Raw genomic sequence first — 25,383 nt, forward strand, 5'->3', positions numbered from 1 at the left:
TGCTGAAAATGGCAAATATTGCAAGTGCCACAATATTTTTAATACTGTTGGTTGTAGAAGAAACATCCAAAGTAGTATTACCTTTCAAGAAACTCTGTGGTTTAGAACAAGCCATTATCTTATACAGAATGTAAACAGTATCTCATTAGAATCCTTTCCATGTTGTTAATTTCAACATCCTCTCTCATTTGGAATTAGGGTGACATTTAGAGGGAAAGACTTCATCAGCCTTTCCCCACTGCCTCCCCTCTGCCAGAACCTTTCACTGACACGTACAGCTACACACAGCAGTGTGGACACAGCTTGTGTTTCATTGCCATGTATAGCTACACATACCCAACATGTGTGGTGTAGACGTAGCCTTATGGAGATCCCCATTCAATCTAAAATGAAGCATTCCAACAGGTACAAAAGCTATGAAATTGTATCTATTGGAAAAGCAAAACTGAGAAGCCACAGGAAGCTCAGGAAGCAAAACTGAGAAGCCACAGGAAGCTCACAAAAGGGTTAACAAATTGAGTGCATTGCTACTATTACTCTTGGTTGGAAATACATTTACCAGAAAAGTAAAGTTATTTTTATATGTGCGCCTGGAAGTTTCCATATAAAGGTTGCTGAAGCAGTGTTTTGTTTCCTTTACTGAATGTTTAGGATGCACAAGGAATAGTAAGAAAATTCAAGGCATTTCAGAATGCTAGTGGCGCTACATAAGAAATATTGCTGAGTATAGAATTTGGAAGTTGGAAAGGACCACTTTTCAGTTATTCTATCATCTCCCCTTGCACTGTGAGTGGATACATTTCATATTCGCCCTAGAGTACCACTAGTAGTTGAATTTCAAGTCTTGCCTTGAATATCCCCATTGGTGGCAATGCCAGAGTGATTCTTGGCTGCTTGTCCCATTGTCTAATTGTCTGCATATTTATAAAGTTCTAATATTTAACCTAAATTTCCTTGTTGTGCCCTAAACAAATCAATTCTTATCCTATCCTAATTGCCCTTTGTCTCCCTGTATGGACTTGCAAAGTACTCACAGACCTGTGAATATTAATCATGATTCTCCAATTATAATATTAAGGATCAAAAAGAAAATCAAACTTTAATTGTTGAATGGGGTTTCTGGATTAGGCACTGATCCCTTCAAGACAGGGCTGCCGGGGGGGGGCAATTTTCCCCAGGCCCTGGACCCCACAGGGGCCCCCACAAGAATATAGTATTCTATAATACTGCAACTTTTTTTTTATGGAAGGGGCCCCGAAATTGCTTTGCCCCAGGCCTTCTGAATCCTCTGGGCGGCCCTGCTTAAAGAGCATGCTTAACAAAGAAACTAAAGCCAAGGAAACTGTTCATGTGCTTAGATTAAACGTGTGCTTAAGTCCTTTGCTGGATCAGTGTTTTAATTGTCTTGCAAACAGGAAGGTCCATTTCAAAGGATAAAAACTACAGCTGTCCCTAGGCATCAAGAAATATTGGTATTATAGCCACACAGTAATGGTGTTTTATTTAGTTATTTAGGATTCAGTGTCATCCAGAGTGGGGCAATTTTGCTTACAAATTAAACAACTACAGCTTTACATGGACAACTTTACATGGAAACCAGTCTGATTGTCCCACTTCCGAAAACAAAGACACGGGTGTGTTCCTGAGTCCTGAATACCACAGTCTATTCTCTGTCACACAGTTCTTCACTGGCGTCTTTCAAAGATACTTTATTATTTGCTTTGATATATTTTAAAATGTATTTTCCACACAATCTTTGCTCCCACGCTGCCTGAGTACGCCTGTTACTTGGGAGTCCATAGGTTATGCAGTCCTCATTCACCTACTAGCAGCTTCCCTCAGTAAATAACAAGGAAATAGCTTAGAATTCCCTTTAGATGAATTTGAAAACAGTCCTTGGCTTTTCTGACAAAAAAAATATCTAAGTGCACTATAAAATGTACTTCTTATAACAGAAATAACTTGTCAGGAGCTGCTGAGTCGAATCAATCAGTGGCCCGAGTTGAAAGACGCAGTGGGCTTTTCAATGAAAGGATATACTGCAACAATATCGGCTCAACACTTATTTTCAAGAACGTCCACTTCACATCAGATATAAAGGAAACAAATTTTGTATTTGATGTCATCATTAGCCATGAAGGAACCTTCTGAGCTTCACTGAGCTATTGGTTACTGGGTATTTCTAGTTCTCCTAGCATTTAAACCAGCTCAGTGCTCCAAATAATATATCATGGATTAATCTTTTTCATTATTTTAAATAAGAAATATTCTATGCAACTTTTCCCTTTACTGATTTTCCCTCGTATAACAGCATAAGGGCCAGATTCTTAGATGCTTCATGCTCCACAATGCCTTGCTGCACAAGTTATCCCATTGACTTTAATGTGACTCCTCAAGGAGAAAGGAACTACTCATTGTGACTTGGGGCCTGAATGAAATATATCTGAATGTATTTTTTGGTTTTGATAGAAGTAATGGGCTAGACTGCGAACTACACCAAGATTGGAGACAGTGCAGCTCAGGGGGAATGGTCTCAAGGGCTGGTCTACACCGTGGGAGGGAATCAATCTAAGTTACGCAACTTCAGCTATGTGAGTAACGTAGCTGAAGTCAATGTGCTTAGATCGACTTACCACGGTGTCTTCATTGTGGTAATTTGACGGCTGATGTTTCCCCATCAACTCCATCTACACGTCTCGCTCCGGTAGAGTACCAGAGTCGACGGGAGAGCGCTCGGCGATCAATTTATTGCGTCTAGACTAGACACAATAAATGGACCCCCGCTGGATCGATCGTTGCCCATTGATCCAGCGCATAATGTAGACATGCCCTAATAAGTCTGGGCCAATCAAGCACTGAAACAGCCAGCCAAAGGGACTGTTGGGCCATCCCACATCCCTTCTTACATATCAGTTAAGCAGAGGGGGAAAGTGGGTGGCATAGAACCAGCTACACACGTAGGGCTGAGTACGTTTACATTTAGCCTAGTCTCAATCCCATATTAGCGGAAGATAGTGACAAACTGGGGCGAGTTCAGAAGAGAGGAAGAAAAATGATTATGGAGTGGTGGGCTAAGTTATGAGGAAAGATTAAACCATGTGTAGCTTGGATATTTAGTGTGCTCTATGAGAGGTACAAGTCAGGCTAATGGAATGTAATTAAGAAAGCTCTACACTCATCCAAAATTTTGTCTATCAGACTGTGGAGTAGTTTCCTCAGGATAGTTGTGCTACCTCTATCATGCAGGACTTTGAAAACGAGCACTGAGAAATGCAGAGTGACTTTTTCCTTCTTGTACTTCTGTGGGACAATGCTTTCTTGCTGGAGAGATCTTGCAAATTGGAAATTGAAAATTGAAATTGAAAATTGAAAATTGAAAATAAGTTGAGGGCATCTGATGGTTAATTACTGAAACATGAAGCATTGCTAAATGAAACTAAGCCAAAATGTGCCCGCCTAATGTTCTTTTTTCAACCTTAAGATGACATTAGTGGCAGAATGATGCATTTTCTTAGCATCTAAGTTTTTGTAAACTTTATGCTTTTAAACTTTGTCTTTTATCATCCTAGTTCTTTGCTTTATGTCTCTTTGAACTATATTTGTCAAAGTGGTAAATATCTGCACTGACATCTTGTAAAGTAATCTGGGCTGTTGGTGATAGCTATGTCAGATTGTCTTCTTGTAAGTTTTATGGATGGATGAATTGCAAAGCAAGGCTGAGTAGTTCTAGTGTCTATTCTATGTTTGAGAGGACACTTCAGTCTGATAATGGGCACCTCCAGTGCTACAGATTTATTTATTGTAGGTCATTCCAACTTTTGTCATTGGTTTGTTAGTGACAGGCAGAGTTCCGGGGACCTGGGTTCTATTACCAGCTCAGCCACTGGCTTGGGGTCATGTCGCCAGTCTGTGCCTCAGTTTCCTCATCTGTAAATGGGGACAAAGACTCTTACCTCCTTTGTAAAGTGCTTTGAGATCCATTTATGAAATGTGCCCTATATAATTATCATATTAGCATTTTCCTGGTGCAACATCAGCTGTAATCTATAAATGTTTACGCCAGGCTCCACTTGTATGGCTCCAAACCCTGGCAGTTTTGCATTATACCATTTCCTGAAGGCCAGAATATTTGGGCTCTGTTAGACCAGAGTACTGAGTTGATTCAAGAGACAAGGACTCTCCACAGAAAACAATCCTGCCCATGGTCTACAGAGACACACAGGAAATGTTATGATTGGCTGTAGAGATGATACAAACGGTTGTTATGGCTTATAGAGAGAAGGACTCAAATCTTGTAGGTCTCTATAGATCCATCTTAGTTATCATAAATCAATGGGCCCTTACTGTCCACAGTGTTAAACCTGGTAGGGGCAAGAGAGAGGGGATTATGTTTGACACCGAATATACAATAGAGCATAATGGCTCTTTCAGCTTTGTCCATTGAACAGCACAAAAGAAGGTAAAATTAAGAGCAAAAGTGAAGAGAATGATTAATTTATTTTCCAAAAAGGGAAAATCTTTATCTCAATAAATTCTCCAATACTTTCCTGATGTCACTCTTCCATGTAAACAATCACTATCATTGTTACAAGGATGTGGTTGTAAATTGCAGAAGAAATTGTTCCTGTGGCCACAAAGGGAGCGCCTGGCTGATGTTGACTGATCAGTCCTGATTGAAAACTTTGAATGGAGGGAGGGATAGCTCAGTGGTTTGAGCATTGGCCTGCTAAACCCAGGGTTGTGAGTTCAATCCTTGAGGGGGCCATTTAGGGATCTGGGGCAAAAATCAGTCCTTGGTCCTGCTAGTGAAGGCAGGGGGTTGAACTCCAATGACCTTTCAACATCTCTTCTAGTTCTAGGTGATAAGTATATCTCCTATTATTATAAAAAAAATTCTATTCCATAGGAAATTTCTCATATTTCAAAATATTCTTTCATCTCGATTTCGAACAAAAAGTTGAAATTTCAGAATTTTCTGTGAAATGAAAAAAAAAAATTTCGGCAAACATCAAAAAGACCTTATTGAGGAGCTGCATTTCATAAGGTTGCACTGCTTGGTTTTGGCTTTGTCTTATCTAATAGTATAGTATATTGGTTATAGTATATCGGTGAAGAAACAATCGAGTTGAAACAAAGCACTTTGATCATTTTTTGTCAAAAATTTGGACAATGTCAATATGTTCCAGTGAAATTTTTTGATTTCATCAAATCAGCATTTTCCAATGGAAAGCTGTTCCGTTGGGAAGTTTTCAGCAGCTCTTGTCCCTTTTAAGATATAGCACGTACTAAGCAAAAGTTTGAGAACTCCCATCTTACGCACATTGGTGCCTTTAGTATCCATCATACCAAAAAAAAAATGGCACTTAGCTGTGTCGTGTACATCCCTGGCTTCCCGTTGGCCATTAACACTGGACATGAACATTATGTTGTGCACTCTAGAGGCTAGAACAGGGTTCTCAAACTGGGGGGGTGGGAGCCCTTGGGGTCACGAGGTGTAAATATATTAAAATGTGTTTTTAATGTATTGGGGGGTCGCACTCAGAGGCTTGCTATGTGAAAAGGGTCACCAGTAAACAGTTTGAGAACCACTGGGCTAGAACAATTCTCAAATGAGTTAGCCAAAGCCCTGGCCTACCAGATCAAATCAAGTCACCTGCTGACTTTATAAATATAAAAGTTTTGTTTAGTTTGCATTGGGTAACGAGGGTCTCCTAAATAACAGTGAAGTGCATCTAATATAATTACTCTTACAAACCATGTACAGTATTTGGCGCGTTGTGCCAAAGCAGAAGATACAATTATCCTCTGCAAGCTATTTAGAGGCTGGTTATTACTCTCTGTAAATTCACTGCATAATTCCCTTATTGAAGAGTTATGACTATAGCCTCAAATGAATTTTAGGTGGCAATTGTAGACTGGCAGTAGAAGGAGTGAATAGGTAAAGTATGATATTAGTTAATGAACTGAAAATTAGGTAGAGTTAATTTTATAATGGCAATAAAGAGAAGCTGCTCAGTTGTACATGGAATTGCACACTGAATTAGTGCAATTAAAGCTTGGAAGGATCATAACCGGTCTGTCTTTTTCTGCTTATTCTAGATTTGATCTACAAAATAGAGCTTGCCGGAGGATTGGGAGCTATCCTTCTCCTGCTTATTTTGCTTGTAACGATCTATAAATGCTACAACATAGAGTTAATGCTATTCTATAGACAGAATTTTGGAGGTGATGAATCTATGGATGGTAAGTAGTCTCTCAGGGAAACTGACTATAAGCCCAAAAGAGATATCAGGGGCCCAGTGCTGAGGGACCTTAATTTTAACTGAAGCCAAAAGGTGCCTAAAGTGAATTGAAATTGAAGGTATTTAGCACCTTGAAGGATAAGGCCCAAAAATCCTATTCCAAAGTCCACTGAAATTAATTGGATTTCTATTGACTCCAATGAGCTGGCAATAAAGGAATTGTTCTGAAGCCTCTTTTATAATCCTTTTATTGAGGACAAAGTGTGAATGGATTCCTCAGAAGAATTCAGTCAGGTGAAAATCAGTTCTGACCCTTCCTCGGATTTCTTAAATTCCATTCACGTTTCCCAGCATCACTCCCAATAAGAACAGCCACCAGTAAGGTGCATATTACAGATATTTCTTGCTGGACAATTTCACTATATTTGCCGATTTAAAAGAATCAGCAAAAAAACGCAGTAATTATTTCTGTTAATTAATAGGTTGATGCTATTTCTCCCCACTCCCCACCCGCCCAATCAAACACTAGTTGGGAGCAGGAAAATAATTTAATGCAGATATGTGGACTATTTCAGAGGACTCACTGGACTGGCAGTTTGGTGTAAAGCAGATAATTTTTAAATGCTTTCTCCCTTCATATCTATGATAGGTGCTTAACTTGTCTGCAATAAGACTACTCGTGCTTAATAAGCATGTACTTAAGTGCTTTGCTAGCTCAGGACTTTAATTGCTAGACACATGAGGTTTGGTTCACCACTGCATTATTAGCTTCAAAATCAAAGTTTTGAGATACTGTAAAACGGAAGCAGCCCAGATGTGACTCAGGTCCATATAATTTGTTCCATGTTAGTGTACTCTGTGTCTGCCAAAAAGCTAGAGTGGCATTTTCAAATGCTTCTAGGCCACTTGGGAGCATAAGTCCAGTGAATGTCAATGCGCCTGAATCACTTAGGCACTATTGAAAATCCCAGACCTAAAAAAACCCTATATTTTGGAAAAGAAGAGGGGAAGGTTTTTTCCTCTTATGCAAAAATAACCGGTTCCCCCGAACTATTGCTTAGGCACCAAGCTGTGTCAGTGTCCAAATTATAATCCTTTCTATTAAACACTGTATGGGTATGTTAAGGGAAATCCTGGCCTTTCTCAGTTTTGCCATTGGCTTCAATGGGGCCAGAATTTCATCTGCTGGCTTCAAGAATGTGTATGCTATTTATGAGGCAGAGGAAAATAATTTCCCTCTTACTCTGTCTGCATTAGCAGAACTGAGAAATTGTTTAAATATCATGACACAAAACAAATCTCTTCCAAATGGTCAGTATTCAGACTGACAAGTCGGCAGCTAGGTTCTTAGGTGGTGTAAATTGGTGTAACTCTTTTGACTTTATTTCACACCAGCTATTAGTTTGATGCTTCACGCCAGCTGGGTCTGTAGCTCAGAGTGTCAACCTCAACTCTGAATTGCCTGGGTTCTGTTGATTGGTGTCGTCAGCATCAAGTTATTGCTATTTTTAATGTGATTTTTTTTCTTGTTTGCTTCGTTTTCATTTAAAAAACAACCCTGGTTCCTGGAGGTTTAGAGAATGTCCTTTCAGCACACAGGTCATTTTGTGCACCTGTTAAATTCATAGGCACTGACTCTGTTCGGCAGTGGGTGGGAGGTGCTGGGGGGAGGGGAGGAGTGGGGCAGGAACAGGCAGAGCGAGGGCAGGGCACGCTTGAGGGAGTGGGTGGAGTGGGGGCAGGAGAAGGTGGGAAGGGGACAGAGCCTTGGGGAAGGAGGCAAGGAGGGGGCAGGAAGAGGCAGCATGAGGGTAAGGCCTTGGGGAAGGGACTGAGTGGGAGCCAGGCCTCGGGCTGAACGGCGGTGGAGCACCCACGGGGAAAGCGGAAAGTCGGCGCCTGTGGTTAAATTTGAAAAACACAGTTGTATTTCCAATGGATGTTTCAGTTTGTTTAGAGCTATTACAGCCTAGTGTCTTATCCAGAGAGGCACAGAGCCTTAGTGAAATCACAGGTTCTGTACTGATATTCCTTCTGCCTATGCAAAGTGCGTTAAGAATGAGGACAGGCATAAAGGTACTCCTGTATAGATCCAGTTACAGGATTGGGTCCTAAAACTATTTCTCATTTATTTTAAATGGAGGTGCTAAAATCAGGTGGATTTGTTTTATTCTACAGTTAAAAAATATCTTGTGTAAGTTTTCTTGGATAAATTCACATCCTGTACAGTGTGCAGCTATATTTTTAAAGAAAATGTTAAGGATTAAAAGGTCCCATTCAGAGGCCTTTTAAAAAAAAAAAAAGTTAAAGTGGAGATTTTGTCTAATTCATCTGACTCCAGGAGCCAGAACTTTAAGGAAGACACCAAATATCACAAGGCTGACAATAAGATCATGAGAGTTGACAACACTGAAGTGCACAGTTGGATTCATAAGTGAGCATTTAATTTGTGTTTGCAAATCAGGTACAAAACACGTGCCTAGCTTTTTAGAAAGCCAGACCCAGGAAGTCCACACATGTTAAATACACACAGACACTTGTGTTTCACAGACAAAATATTTTTTCTCACTAGCAAGTTAGATTTAAAACAATGTTCAGACATTTGTTAACCTCGACTATTAACCTGCTCTACATCGTAGCTCAATTGTTTTGATTTCACTCTACTTTAGAGCCAATGTCAGTGCCATCCCTGGGGTTGGCTTTACTACCTTGTCAAGGGCCTGAACTGTTAGTGGTGACATCTGCCTCCCTGCTAACCCATTGGCTGTCCTCTGAACACCTTCTGGCAGGTTCCATTGTTGCCTAATGCGTCAGATTTTGGAACAGCCTCCAGACCTGTCTGGTTTTAACCTTTTTGCTGCTGGTCTTCCTGACTCAGCAGTGCTGCCATCCTTGCCATTCTAGTAGTTTGCTGATATTGATGAAATGTTAGGATACCAGTTAAACTAGATGCCATGCTGCTCTGGTGATTAGAGGCAGATCTGTTTCTGTTAACTGAGCCATTGGAGGTAATCACGCAAGACCTAGCTCATCATATCAAAATTTACCAGACTGTCTTAGAACCAATAGTTCACTTGAGCACCCTGTTTTCCGCATGAAATCAATTCCACAGCTAAGTAAATAAATGCCCACAGCTTGTCTGCTTTTGCTCATGAGCCACAGTGGACTAGATTTATCTAAGGAATATTACGGAAATAGTCACCATGTACAGAGCAGCAATTAATAAATCACATTCTCATCAACTATTTATCTTCCTTTAATACAAAATATTGATGAACATTGACTCTGCTGTAAAGATCTTTGCAGAAAATTGGTGCTTAATAATCCCACGTTCACATACTTCTCTTTTCACTACATTAATGATTTGATTTTTCATTTTCTGTAAGAAATGACAGCTTGTAGCCATCACTAGAGACCTTTCTGTTAAAACTTGACTCTTTCACATATGTATTTTTCCCACTATTTCTGAAATAGCTGTAGGGCTATAATAAAGGTAACGGCCATTAACTAAGACAGCATTATAAACCCCAAACATTAAAAAAGATGAATCAGGCCCAAGAAAACCCTGAAATTAGCTTAAAAATCATTAGATTTTTTAAAAAATTAATTGAGTTTCTTTATATTTGCCTTTTGGGTTTTGTACTTACTCAAGTTGTGTTTTCAGGCTTATTTCCACAAACACAAAGGCTAGGAACTTTTTTCTTTTAAATGCAAGCTCAGATGTTCCCCTAATCATATGAATCCAGGAACTGGAACTTAAAGAAAAAATCCAGTTATCATGAGACTCGCAATAACATTGCAAGAGTTGGCTCCACTGCTAAGATGCTGTAATACAGTGTGAGTGAGATTGTCCCCGCCTTGTTCTTGTGTGGGTGCGTAGGCTGGGTGGGGGTAAGTGGCACAAACAACCTTACCCTCTGTTGTGCCTTTTCTGCCAACTCAAGGGCCAGGTCAATTATACTGCTTCTTTAAAGTGCCATCGAGGGTGCAAGCCATCCCTCCACATTAACCAGCAGAGATGGCCAGCAGCTAAGGGAGGAGCTCAAGTGAGTCAGGCAGTGAACTCTGTGAAAGGCTGGGTTTGATTAAGGCACAATAACTACTGGAGTTTCCCTGGGGATGGTGCAGCTCTGCACTTCTTCCCTCCTCCCCGCATTCCCCACCCAACAAAACACCTGTACCATCAGGGCACAGTCTGGTCCTTCATTATGTATAAAGGACAAAGAAGCCCAAGCTGTAACTTTTGCATTTTCCCAAAGCCTGTTCGGGTGTGGGACAGTCTCCAATGCACCTTTTGCTGAACCATAGAAAGCTATAATTTACCAGCTCAGCATGCAAAGGGAAAAGAGGAAGTGACAGATGAGTGCCATCTTCTTAAAACTTCTATGAAAAGAGTTGGATAAAATGAGGCTTATGAATACCCACTGATAAAGCCGTATGGAGTTGAAAGTTATGTATAAAACCAGGAATAATTCACAATCTCTATTATGCAATATGGAGCACTTGTGTTTCACCATTAAAAGTTTTTGGTATGATGCAGTGGTCTTTAAGCTTGATATTGAACAACCAGGAAGAAAATATTTTCACCAGTACTGCATTCCTTACATGTGCAAAATCCCCACTGACCTCATGATAGGAGTTATGACCACAAGGTTTCAGAGCTAGGCCACAAGACAGTTTACCTCTGCCTAGTACATTTCCAAACAGATGACTGGAATAGGCTTTTGTTTTCCTACAGACAACAAGGAATACGACGCCTATCCTCTCTTACACCAAAGTGGATCCAGATGCATTAGACTGTGATGATAATGAAGAGGAACAGTTTGCACTTGAAATACTGGCCAGATGTTCTGGAAAAACATTATGGATACAAACTCTTCATTCCAGATAGGGACCTGATCCCTAGCGGGAGTAAGTACTTCTGAACTTTGGGTTTAATCCTGTCTGACGCTATTGGGAAGGCATGTTAAGTATTGAACAGAGATAGTTACAGTTCATTCTCTTTGCAAGCCTGCTTTCAGAAGCTCAAGAGTTTCCTAAATACATGAAGGTGTGACCTCCGGCTTAGGGTCTGATCCTGCACCAGTGAAGTCCATGGGAATTTTGCCTTTCACGTCAATGGAAGCAGGATCGGAGCCTTACGAAGGGGGATTCTGCAGAATTGTAAGCCATAGTAAAAAGGCTCAGTGTCAGACAAAGGTAATTGCCAAAGGCTGCTAGGAAGGGTGATCAGCACACAGTGAATTTCTAGTGTATCATTTAAAATGGGATTCTCTCAATAATTATTATTCAGGCAAATACTTATTTGTCCACAGCAACCTTACCAATACAGCAATTCCTGCTGTCTTCTACTTTTTTCTGATTTTACAGTGAGCAAATATTATACTTCTGTTTCCAAGTTAACAACATCAGCTGAGCCTTTTTTAAACTAGAGTTTTGTCCAAGCGCTGCATTGATAATTTGTACTGTGTAAATAATACCAATTTTCCAAAGGGATGTGCACTGTTCAGTTATCTGATTCTGTTGCCCGTTTCTAGTTAGTGAAACTCAGTTGTCCATTTCAGATCAATTTCACTGCAGTGGCCCAGTATTCTGCTGCATGTGTTGATGTCTGTAACCACAATGACACATCTATAGCTGTTTGGTTTTTTTCCTGATTTGTTGTGGGACAAGTAAAAATTGACATTGTAATATGCATAATGTTCACAGATTCTGCATGCACTGTTTGTTTGCATTTATACCATGTGTTTTTGCCAAATAGTTGAGATGCTCCTGTGAGAAATATGCTTTTGAATATTAATTTAGTTTGCAATGTCTGTATTCAGTTAGCTTCCACTAAGATGTGTTAGAAAAGGGAAATATTTACCTCTGTGTATGTGTTAATGTAAAAGAAATATAAACATAAAACCCAACTATGTCTGATCCTAAGTAGATGTACAGACAGCCCTGCCCTATACTGAGGCAGTTATGATCGGCTGCTTTAGCAACTTGCCTGCAAAGGAACCTGATAATGTTTCCCCAGTACCACCAACCTCCACTGCACACTCCAAAAATTTGATCATCTTATCCCTTAAGTATGTGGATGAATTGGAAGCAGGGCCACAGCTTTGCCCCCCGCCTCGCCTCAGTCACTGGCTAGTCAGAATGCACATTGCCTCTTTGTTACACATGGAGCACATGCTTCCCCGGCGTTTCTGAAGGCCTTATAGCAGTTCCTGCATTTGCAGCCTGTAAGCGATGGCTACTTACCCCTGTCCCCACTGCAGTGCTCCTTTACCTCTACAGGCCATCAGATAGGGTCTGACCTTACACCACTGAAGAGCATTGCAGAATTGGTCCCTGTCAGCATCAGCATATCATACTGCTTCTTAGCAGGAATTAGAAAAGTCAAAACATTCCCTTCTCTCCCCAAAAGAAACTGTTAAATGGAATTGAAAGGGTTAAATGCCTAGTCAGGACTCTGTTCTTTCCTGGCTCAGAGTGCAGACTGGCAAGCATACTCCTTCCCATCTGAGAAATGGTTATGTTAATAGGTGAGATACTGTTGAGAGAAAACACAGATGTATTTGCCATAAAAATCCCAGTGGGCTTGATCGCTAGCAGGGATTACAGTAAGTAATTGTGGTTCAGATACAGTCCGTGCAGCAAGTTTTTGTTTTTTTTGTTTTTTTTTCATGTAGTAATAGTACAAAGTGAATTAAAGAGAGAGTTTAAACGTATCCTTTTAATGATAAACATACTGAAGGTGAAGATTTATCTGACATGAGTCTGTTTCTCTCAGCTGCTACAATAACTAGCATGCAATTTTATGTTTGGCTACCTGTCATTCAGACACTCAACAAATACTTGTCATCATTTTGGGTATTCATTTAACACCTCCTGGAATGCTCATTTTATGAACATTCACAGATTTAATATCTCTTTTCTCCTCTCCATCCTCTCTGCTTCAGCATTATGAAAGGGCTTGATTCTTTCATATAGAACCTCGAGAATGCTTAATCAAACTTAATGACGACAATGCAGAATAAAATATGTACTTGAATTAACATGATTTGTGTGCCTGAGATTTGTGAAAAAAAGGAACTGTATTTCTAGAGGAAAAATTGGACTTTTGTTATAAACTGTTCAGACACACAAATGTATGTATACCCGCATATATGTATGGAACATACCTACTTAGATGTTCTATTTAATATTGAGTTTACATTACAAAGGGTTATCTACAGTAGATTAAAAACAGAATAGACTGCATAGGCGCTCCAGAGAAGGAAACACACAATTTATTTTTTAATGAATCTCTCAAAAGCAACAGTTCTATCGGACTATCTGGTTCTTAGGTGCAGATTCCTTCAGGGGGGAAAACCTGATTTATTTTTCTAGTGAAATGTTTTCATGTACTGTATTTTGTCATCTGATGACTCTCAGTATAATGCAGCACTTTCCCACCAGATGAGCCGGGGTGTTTCTTCGTATAACTTTTCTTGTGCATTTAAGATGATAAGATTTGAATGCTATAGTCAGTCGTGTATCCTTTGGAAGGCTGGTTGTTACAGATAATCTCTGCGATGGTAAACTGCTGCCACAGGAGGGTGTCCATTATTGCTCTGACTTCCCGGCATGAGGCAATGCATACAGTTGCTCTCTGGACTGGGAAGTATCCAAGTATAGATTTGTTAAATAGTGTTTGATGGTTTATTTTGTCTCAGGGCATTTTTGAACAAACTGAAAAGCTTACCTCAGTAAAATCAAAGGGCAAGTTTGATTGTGGTTTAATTAAGTTGATTCTTAGCTTAGCCACTGGAAAAAATATATATAATAGTCTCTCTAGGTGGAGGTCTTTAAGAACAGAATGGACAAACACCTGTCAGGGATGGTCTAGGTACACTTGTTCCTGCCTCAGCACAGAGGGATGGACTAGGTGACCTCTCGAGATCCCTTCCAGCTCTACGTTTCTATGATACTGTCTTTATATGCAGGATATAGAGCCAGATGGGCAAGCTACTCAGGGGGAGTGAATGGGCCATAATCTAGCCTCAGATACCCAGCAGAGAATTCCCCTGTTGGAGAGGGAACTTCCTGCTGGTACGTTTGTGCCATATTCAAGCCCTGCACTTGAGCTCCCGCTCTTGAGTTGGGGGGGAGTTGGGGACAGGAAGGGCCATATGGGGGGAGCATGGGCAGCAGCTGTCATTGTCAAGTGGTTTCCAGCAGCACAGATCAAAAGGCGTCTTCCATTTTGGAAAATGGGAATCTGGCTTGCAGAGGCCAGATCAGACAAAGGCAGATTGCTGCTTACAGCAGGCTCTGCTTTCTGTGGTATGTGATGTGTGAATAAAAATAATATCATAGCAAAATACAAGTGATCTCTGCCTTCCTGAGAGAAACACGGGCAGTGAGGAGGTGTAATGGAATCTACCTATGTTGGGATCCCAAAAAGCAAGACGACCTATTTGTGAGTCTATTCCAATAAACTAACTGGGTGTCCCTAAACCTCTGATGTCCAGAAGCTGGAATTGGACAACAGGGGATGGGTCACTCAATAATTGCCCCGTTCTGTTCATTCCCTCTGAAGCATCTGGGCATAGTCAGGACCCAGGCACGCCGGGATGCCAGGTGCAGAGGGATGCCGGGCGGCAGCAGAGCCCCAGGCATGGGGCCCGGCAGCACAGAGGGACCCCACGCGCAGGGCAGCAGCCAGACCCTGGGTGAGTTTAAACCATTTACCAGCAACCGATAAGCATCAAGCTTATTGGTTAACCAGTTCAACTCTTACATCCCTATTCTGTGGACGGTTGTGATTTTCATGAAATGCCATTTCTAATGGAAAATATCCTGGTGGAAAATGTTCCACCACTGTAGCTGTTATATGGATGCAATAAAAGCATGAAATCCCAAAGTTCTTGCTCACTGTTTTTTCTCAATCCTTACTCAGAATAGAGTCATTGCCTGACAAATGGCTTAGTAACAGAACAAGAACCTCAGGGTTTGGACCTGAGTGTTTAGTGGGGTAGTTCTATGACCTAGAAACTTCCTGTAATCTTGTTGCTGGTAATCAACTTGCCCAGGGGGGACTCCAAGTTCATCATAATTTGATGAAGCTGAAGAATAGCGGAGATGACACAGAAGAACCCTTCAGCCATTGCATTATTCAGAAATAGGGGATATTAAACATAGGTCACTATATATCGCAAAGAGGAGACCGATGTTACTGGAATTATATTTGTCACAGAAGAAGAAGAAATTCAACTTTCACTTCTAGGGTCCCAGATTGGTTACAGTTTTTGTGAACCTGGACTGGAACATACTTCAATCCCTTTCTCTCCCCATCCCCTACCGAAACTATGGAAAAGCCTTGATCTTTATCTGATCTTCATAACCCTGGTCTTACCTCTGTGACAGGCTGGATTGGAGCCTTGAATACTGACACCCTCAAATGCTGGGGTAGTTCACATCCAAATCTAGAGTGTAGATCCAAACTTCACAGCTCAGGCCCCGCCCAATGTGCAGTGCAAATTAATTTGTTGGTCCAGTTCGTAGTAGATATGTGTCCACATCAGTCTGTGTAATTACACTATAGTGTATTGTTACCACACAGTTTGACAGAATTTGACACAAATTGAACACGAGATCAAGGGCTATAGTAACACGCCAACTCAACTCACACTTATCCTCCTAACTGTTGAATAAAATTCCTCGAGATGCCAAAACCAGGATGAGTGGGTGCCATTTCATCCCGAATACTGCAATGAAGCACGTTGGTAGCTAGCGGGCCCAGACTGTAGAGAGTGGATAGTTTTGGGGCTTAGGCACTGAACTTGGACACTGAACTATAGCTGGCTCTGCCAATCCTCCTTTGTGTCTTTAAGTAAATGATTTAATCTGACTGCTCCATCTCTACTATTTAGCCCAAGTGAAGGGCGAGAAGATGTCTCTGCTCTCGCCCTCCCCTTCCACCTGTAGATGTTATTACCCGGTTAATTTCCAGGTCCTTTTTCCAGGGGCTTTGCTTGACCACTGCAAATGAGGGGAGGGAGTTGGCAGGCCCCATGCTTTCCCCATATTCTTGCCCAGGCCTAACACACAGGCTAGCCATACAAGTTTTCTGAAGATAACTATTAGGAATTGGGCTTCCAAAAACCAAATGATCTGGGGGCCTAGGCCTCCTTGATATAACTCTGGCCATGTACCAGGGAGGATGTTTGCTTTTTATTCACTTTATTTACAGGTAGGGTGACAAAAGGGAACCAGGTCGTTGAAACCAACTCAGCTGAACAATATCCAACTGAGAACTACAGGCTAAGAAGGAAGGTCTAATGTAATGGGAGATTTCCCCTCCGGCTTGTATTGTTTCATCTTATTTTTGTTCTAGCACCTATTAGCAAAGGCGATTTTATAAAATGGAACTAATAAATACACTCATTATGATATGTGCTGCATAAGGTAGTAGATGGCTTTGGTATTTGAACTTTCCTATTTCCTTTAGTGTCTGATGTGAGATCCTAAAAAAAAAATCTTTATGTAATAATGCTACGTTCAGAGTACATAATATATACATTATAGTGCTACTGCATTTACCTTCCATTGTGTTTCTCTTTACGTCTTTGCTTCTCTGTGTCAGCTTCCAGTCAAGTCTGACTCACAAATGCCAAATGGGAAATTACACAGCTTGCACAGTCAGACTTGGTGCTCCCACTGCCCTTTTCAGTGTTGTTGCATGCTCTTTTCTTTTGCTACAAAGGGGAGTCCCGATTCTGCAAACCAGAGGCTAATGTGTTTTCTCATCATCATCTTTAACCAGTTTATACCCCCACTAAAAGAAAAACTGCTGTGCCTCTTGAATTTTGTAGGGTTTTGGTTCTTTGTTCACTTTCTGATCCTCTTCTACAGTACGGTACCCACCAGCCAAAACAGGAGACAAAATGGACCACATGTTGCCTGAATCAAACTTATAAGTAAAACGTAAAAGATGCCTTTTGCCTATTTTGATCAATGTTAAACATTTCTCCTTCTGTTTTATTTTGTTTGGTTGGCTTGGTTTGGTTTGGTTGGGGTTTCTGTTGTTGTTTTTCAGTTTGTTTGTTTTTTTGTCAGTGGCCATGCTACTTCACTGCCCTTTGAGAATCTTTATGGTCACAAAATGCTGCTGATCAAAAGCAGATTATCTTGATCGAGACAGGAAGCGGACTTTGAACCTCACAACTTCCACTCCCGGTCCCTCTCATTTCTGGCCAGATCCTCAACTGGTGCAAATCAGCACTGAGCTGTTGAAAGAAATGCAGCTGCGCTCATTCCTACCAGCTGAAGATTAGTGATGCCACTCCAAGAAATACAATTGCACTCGAGTACTTCTATGTTGCTTATGAAATTTGCAGAACTTTGTGATTATTTTTTGTTTTCCAACTGGTGGTAAAATTGGCAGAGGAGAATTCCCCTACTTAAGTTTCACATCTGAAATGTTTTCTCAGCGCTCTGTTTCACAGATGGCATAAAAGCGACAGCAGAATATTCTGCGCCTGTTGCAAAAGAATCCCAGCCTGCCTGTTTCACCACAAGCAGGGACTTTACAGAGAAGGCAACAATGTTGGCTTTGTTTTAGTGCAAGTTTTCCAAATCACAAGGCAATGTTCCCCTATAAAAATAAATGTTGTGGAGAGGTCTTGTGTTAGGCCCCAGCCTCTGTCTACCACCACAAGGGAACTGGATTCTGGACATTACTTGACAGCAGAAAATTCTCCTGGAACAAAAGACCTTCCTGCTGGTGTGACGCCAGTACGGCCAGCTCCTGTACCAGCCACCCAGCCTAGCCCCACATGGTGTGTTCATGGGTGGGGCTGTGCTGATCCTCCACTGGTATAAAGCCCTTAGGACCATAACCACATGACATAAGTTAGTGCAGCTCCAAGACTCCCTGAACTCATGCAGGAATCTGGCTGGTACAGACTCAGGGAGTCACAGGCTGGAACTTGGCATACTGCTGTGAAGATATTGGAATGATTGTGTATTTATGGGTCGAGCAATTTCAAAACCTGCTTTCCTTTCCTTTGGGATGCATAGAAGGGTGCATCTAGTTGTGTGCAACCACTATTCTCAACTCCATCCTCACTGCCCCTAAGGATCGCTTGTTCACTGGTCAGGTCTATCTGTGACCCAGCTGCAAACTTGAGGTTTGAGAAAGGACTCTGAAGGTAACCTTGTAAGGGCTAATTCTGGTCACCTGTAGAAAGAGTTCTAAATGTCCACCAATTAAACTGCACACAGCAAAATAGAGGAGAAACACAGATGGGTGAAGAGCTCATATGGGGAAGCCAGGGTGTCTTTTTTCCCCCAGAGCGCCTCTTCAGCTATAGAGGATATAAGAGCTAAGTCTGGTGAGTTTTCAATTGAATTGATACAATATTAGCTTTATTGTTGCAATTAAAAATATCACCACAATTTCTTTAAAAAGATAAGTGCAATAGATTGATTTTTTAAAAAATTGTGTGTGTGTTGTAACAGATATGCATAGTACCTGCGTAGCTGTGCATAGTATTAAACTGAATATGTGAGACTTTCTGAAGTGACTGGACAATATTGTGTCCTATGCACTTGTACACACCCGTAGTCTGAATTTCTTGAAGGAGGAATGAAAATGTATCAGGAAAGATGCATGATGGTTTGTTGTTTTACTGTATCTTGCAGATCCAACCTCTAATGATGAAGCTTCCCACCTAACTTCTTTCTTTTTGGGAGCAGAAAGAAAGGAAGAAAATGAAGAGTCTGAGCTGTTGATACATTGGGATAATCTCTTTCCATTGTATTGAACATTTCTACCTTGCCTTCAGTTTTGTTTCACCAGTTCTGCTGATAGCTTTCCTACTGCTGCTGATCTTTCCCCCCGATTTTAATGCTGAATTTTCACTTCAATAAGTAAACATTTTAGAGAAAGCAATGTTTTTTCCTTGGAAAATATCAATTTAAGAAAAAAAATCAAAGAACTGTATATGCTGCATGAAAAAATGATCATAACACTTTAACTAAAAAGATTGTTGCATAAACATTTGTACTGTATGTGTATGTCTTGAAATGTTTGTTTGTCTGTAGGGTGTATAAAAATTTGCTTTTCTCATATGTGAAATAATTTTTTCTTGCTGCTAAGTGGTGAAATAAAATGCTGGTAAAGGCAGATTTTATGCTAAATATACCCTGAGTCTCCTGAAATGAAGATATTTCTGAACGTTTGTTGGCCTATTTTGTAGCTGTCTGTTTGGTGGGAAGTGGTGTCAATAAGCATGCTGCGGCATTTTGCCTGGGACTATAAAAATAAGTATTACAGTAAAAGATATTGTTCAGTGAAGTGTACTGTAACCATTCATCCTGCCAGAGGTCAGTATGTGTAAGACAGACCCTGCCCTGTGCTGACTAAAGGCCTGTTGTGTGCAGCTCCTGTGTCTAAGTCTTCATTTGTAACACATGCCTTCCCTCCTTTCTCAGACTGCGTGCTTTTGAGTAGCATAGCTGCGAAGGACAGTTTGTTTAATAAAAAATAAAGTGTTACCAGCAAAATGATATGCAACCAAAGCATGGTTTTTTTTCTGTTCTCACTATCTTTATCACTGTTTATTATTTTTCTGGGCCTGATCCAACACCCACTGAAAGTCTTTCCATAGCTTTGAATGGTTTGGGGTCAGGACCTCTGTAAATAGATGTAAAGAGGTCCATGTCAGATTACTTTCATTGGCCTCTCTCCCCCATTCTCCTTTGTTGGGCATATCAAATACACAAACTAAGATTCAACCCCCAGAATGAATTCCGGGCTGATAAATTGACCTTGTGAAACAGGAAGATGGTGTACAGCATCTCTGCTCACACCAACACCTTGCAAATGTTAGCATGCATAAATACTGTAGAATATACATTGTCCTTGTTAGTGGTACCTCAGAAAATAAACACCTCTGAGTAATTCTACATTTCCTTATGTTTTCCATTTGTTTGGGTTTTTTTCCCCCATCATCTAATGAAGATTCTGTTAATTATCTTATGTATGTAGAAGCATAGATTTGCAATACTAAAACAGATCATTGGACCTCCAAGATTGGTATCATTGGACCTCCAAGATTGTGATCAATGTGTGTAGAAAAAGGTAAAAGCTGCCCATGCTGTACCTTTCCAATAACATAATTTGTGGTGATGGAGGATTCCTTCCCGAGCACCGGTTAGCTACAATCCATACACCCTGAATCATCCTCACATCCTTCCATTCTTTATACCTTGAAGCATAAGAACTGCTTACTGTACCTTAGCTTGCATCCCAAGAAATTTTAGTAATGGCCATAGCATGTGTTGTGAATTTTATGCTTTACAGAAAAGTTACATTGATCTAGAGTGAAAAATTTTCCGTAAATGAAAAACAAATATTGTAATTTGTAAGTCACTGAAATGCAGCTGAACAGTGAGGAAGTTAAATCAATCTTAGCTATACTATGATGAATATGGGGAAACCATTAGGAGCTAGACTTTTTTTTCCTTTTCTAAATTTTACGTAAATAGAGAGATGGCGTATATTAATGTCCAATCATATTTTTATTGTGAAGCTCCATTAAATGGTGGGGATCAGACCCTTAGTAAACCTGGGTATTTTAGTATACTTAATTGCAAGACTAATGTTTTAACACAATAGACTTCTTTATTTTATTCTCTCTCTCTTTCTATAATTTGTAGCATACATTGAAGATCTCACAAGATGTGTTGAGCAAAGCAGAAGACTCATTATCGTGTTAACTCCAGACTATGTTCTCAGGAGAGGATGGAGTATTTTTGAGATGGAAAACAGACTCCATAACATGCTAGTCAGTGGAGAAATCAAAGTTATTTTGATTGAGTGTACTGACTTAAAAGGCAAAGTGAATTACCATGAAGTGGAATCTTTAAAGCACACCATCAAACTTCTCTCAGTGGTCAAGTGGAAAGGACCAAAAAGCAGCAAACTGAATTCTAAGTTTTGGAAGCGCTTAGTCTATGAAATGCCAGCGAAGAAAAAAGAGGTTTTATCTCGGCGCCAAGTCCTGGACTCTGCAGAACAGGGACTTTTTGGAGACCTCCAAACTGTGCCATCTCTTGCTATGACAGGCGCTTCTGCCACTTTTGTAGCATCTCAAGCAGATTTAGCCAATTACCATCAAACAGATTCCATGCAAATGAGACATTATTGCAGAGGATACGAATATGACATGTCAGCGGCAACCATGCCAATAGCTTCTATAAGTAATCACCACACCTATTGCAACATACCCTTGACACTACTAAATGGACAGCTACCTCTTAATAATACGATGAAGGATACCCACGAATTTCACAGGAACAACCCATTGCTACCTTTATCATCCCAGGAACTTAGCTTCACAAGTGATATTTGGTAGTGAAGATAAGAACTCTTTTGAGATGCTTTCTGAGTACCATGAAGACAGATTTTTAAAGAACATTAAATCAGTGCCACGGGGTACCGAATCAGATTTGAGGCAGAGGCACATTTACTCAGTTTTGTATCTGAACTTTTTTGTTTACATTTCCAAATTATTGACAAAGGGGACCTTCTCTTGTAGTTCACTGTGTAACTCATATCATTTAATGGACAGTTGTGTTGATTCTTTGAAGGGGGAAATATATCCTTTGATTTTAACATATATGTTTTACAGTCTGGTATGGATGGAAGTTCAATACTGTATATGATCTCCGACACCCATCTTTACGTAATGGGATTTCAACTATTTACACAGAATTTTAAAAAAAGAAAATATAAACTTTAGTACAGATTGCAAATTCTAAACTTAACATGCTATAAAAGAAAATACGTCTTTGTAGAGCACACTGGATGAACCATTCTCAAAAGAAAACCCTAGGCAGCACTTCCCATAAGGTTGTCACAAGTACATTTTAGAAAATGCTGGTTGATACAACAATGTGGCTGAAGAGTTACTAGCTTTATCAATAAAGTGCACAGTAACTGCAGAATAAATCAGCTGCTCACATCAGCATCCATTCATTTTGTTATTGAGGCATAACTTATTCCTAGTCAATGGTTAGCTGCGTGTTTTTATTAACAGATTATTAGCATACTGTCAGATGTTTAGGATGATTTCAAACAACTTTTCTGTGGTTTATTAGATTTCACAAATGTCACAGTTTTAAATGCCATTTTTTAAACACTTCAAGTACAAACTTCATTGTCTGTTAACAAAATCATGATTTCTTGACTCCCCTGATGTGTTGTAAGATTTGTACTAATGACCATGTAATTTTACATATTTTTTTCCAAAACTGAAACAGTTGCAATTTAAAATGTACATGTTACTGAGAATATTAGCAATAGAAAATTAATACAGCAATATTCAGAGATTAAGAGCTAAATTATTCAGGATTACTACTAATATGACTTCAATTGCAGTGATAATCATCAGAAATGCTGTTATGAAAGAGAGAATATGCTGTCTCTATATCTACCTGTCAATTTATAGCACAAGTATTTCTTTTCTCAGTGCTTCTAGCGATATATTGTGTAGATTGGGTTGCCTAAGCAGCTCTTAAGGTCAGTTCATGCATCTCTTACTCATGTGAGTAGTTTATGTGTCCCATGAAAATAATGCTACTTATCCTCTTGGGAAGCATTCTGAGCTCTCGGGATGACAATCATTCTCCAAGTCCTAAGTATCATTAATTATTTAATCAAGGAGTCTCTTGGAAACCATTAAGATTTGTAAGGACTAATTACATGATTAAGGGTTATAGAATTGGGCTAATGGAGACAACAGCATTTGAAGAAAAAGTTCCAAATAACAGAGGCAGGAACCAATTCTGCAGTTCTTAGCAAGGCAAAATTCCCGTTGACTTTAGTGAGAGCACGCCCAACATGAGAATTTTGCCTCTGTAAGGGCTGCAGGATCAAATCCAGAAATACGTTGATGGAAGGCAGTGTTGCCCACATCTTAATATCTTTTTTAGTCTTACTGCTTTTTGCGTAAGTTAAAGTTTGCACTCTGCACATAGCTGCCTGTGGTTCAATCAGCAATCAAGGTATAGTAATTCTCACATTTTGTAAATGTTTTTTTAAATCATAAGTGCAGTAAAATTAAAATGAATACCAACTTAAGATCAAAAGAACTAAGTATTTGTCCAAAGGTCATAAGAATGAACTTAAATGTGCAATAATCCATAAAGTTATATATTTTTCCATTGCTTCTCTCACAATATTTATCAACTTTCTCTTGCACCCCGTCACACTAGTTACGAACTGTAATATTTTCATTCTGTTCTCAATAATACAAGTTTATTTTGTTTTTCTAGACATACGTGCATTAAACGTGGAAACCTAGAAATAATAGTAATTTATTACAAATGTGGAACTATAACTTACTCTTTTGTAAAGTCAAGTTCAACATATGTAGGTATTTAATATAAATATTTTTCTATTGAGAAAGAAGGTGATTTTATCTCCATTATAAATACATGTATTTAAAAAAAAATGAAATTTACAACCTTTGCACTGTTTTATAAGTGTTACAGATTGTATTTACACTGGTTATGTTCTTTAATGAAAAGTGTAACTTAAAAAAAACTAAAACAAAATTGCATGAAGAGAGTTGCATATGTTTAAGTGAAAAGCTGTACTTTATTTTCATTTTCCCATTATTCTAAAATCTTTTTAATTTACATAGAATGTTCAGTGAGATTTTTAAACCTACTAGTTCTGTATTGAGCATGCAAACTCTGAAAACATCTGCAGGTCTAGCTGCTTCTTTTATTTACAACGATTAAATATGGGTATCGGTTTCAGTTGCTTGGCCACAATATGTATCTCAGAGCAGTAGATACCCAACAACGAAATGCGGCCACATCTGCATTGGGGTAAGATGAAAAGAACAGTTTTTCTGTCATTTTTCAGAACACATTGTGTATCTATGTATCTATATATTTTAATCGTACATGACAAATCACATTCTGCTTTTTAATCTGAGATTTACAATTGTGTATCACATGTTGCTACAATATATACATAACTTGGAACCTGCCGTATCTCTGCTTTGAGTATGGGAAAGGGGACCAGATCTTGCAAGAGATACCACTTATTTCAATTCACATTACAAAGAAATTACATGATGGAATTCTAGTTTTGCTTAAGTAGCAATTAAACTTCTGGATAAATTTATCAAAGGGTTTAATTTAGAGTTAAGTGGGACCTGAGTGGTGCACAGACAATGTGCTGGTCCACTGTTCCTGGGGTGAATTTAACCTAATGGGCCCTACCAAACTCCCATTAAAGTCAATGATTTTAATTAGTCTCTCTAATGGAAATGGATTGGGGCAAAGGGGCTTTTGTCCTAGTATGTTCCAGCATACCCAGGAGAACGTCATTACCTGAAATAAGGAATTGCATACACCATGTTTAGCTTGACTTTCTTTAGAAAAACAATATATTTGTTCTACTTGCTTAGAGGAAGAGATTTTGGCTGGCAGAAAATATTTAGCAATGCAAAATGGCTGTGAAGAGATGAGAAATTCAAAAGGAAGGAGGGGAATAGCAGCAAACTGAGTAACATGCAGGCTCCAGACTACAACGGGCTCTATGGATAAGCAAAGATCTAAATGGTAACCACAAGGTTATTCTGGTTTGGGATGACAGTCATCTTTTTTTAAATGGCATCTGTAGCATAGTAGTGTTTGAAAACTATTTTACATACATTTGTCCTAGTGTGTGAAACACCTTCAAAAAATCAAGTAGGAATGAAAAGACAATTTATAAAAATGAGATTCATAAAGCTGGAAATATAAATCTGTTCAGTCTTTCTACTGATTCTATTATAGTGAGGGAAATTCAGACAGAAGACCATTTAACTTGGACTGAAGTGCCAATTCTGAGTGAGTATTGACTGTTCTTGGGATGATTTGTGTAATTACAATGAATCATACTATGTGGGGGTGGGGTGTTATGCACCAGTGTTTCAGTAGTTAATATCCATTTTGCTGAATGAGAAGGCTGTATAATTAAATGTTGTCATCCTCTGTCTATATAAGGCTTATCTAAAGTCCATTGAAACCATTAGAAGGATGCCCGTCAGCTTCGGTGTGCTTTGGATCAGACTCTAAAGATCCAGGTTTACTGGAATAATAC

At 39.6% G+C, this 25,383-nt stretch overlaps 1 protein-coding gene across 1 annotated transcript in view; it reads left to right on the top strand.

The window, feature by feature from the left end:
* Positions 1-22,083, top strand: part of IL1RAPL2 (interleukin 1 receptor accessory protein like 2) — a 556,734-nt gene extending 534,651 nt beyond the window's left edge. Inside the window, 5 exon segments of the mRNA XM_030576453.1 lie at positions 6,100-6,243; positions 10,981-11,003; positions 11,005-11,082; positions 11,084-11,153; positions 20,940-22,083. Coding sequence (XP_030432313.1) covers positions 6,100-6,243; positions 10,981-11,003; positions 11,005-11,082; positions 11,084-11,153; positions 20,940-21,637 — 1,013 coding nt within the window. The 3' untranslated portion in view covers positions 21,638-22,083.
* Positions 22,084-25,383: the final 3,300 nt, after the last annotated feature.

The sequence above is a fragment of the Gopherus evgoodei genome, chromosome 9, assembly GCF_007399415.2.
Source record: "Gopherus evgoodei ecotype Sinaloan lineage chromosome 9, rGopEvg1_v1.p, whole genome shotgun sequence".
Classification (NCBI taxonomy): Eukaryota; Metazoa; Chordata; order Testudines; family Testudinidae; genus Gopherus; species Gopherus evgoodei.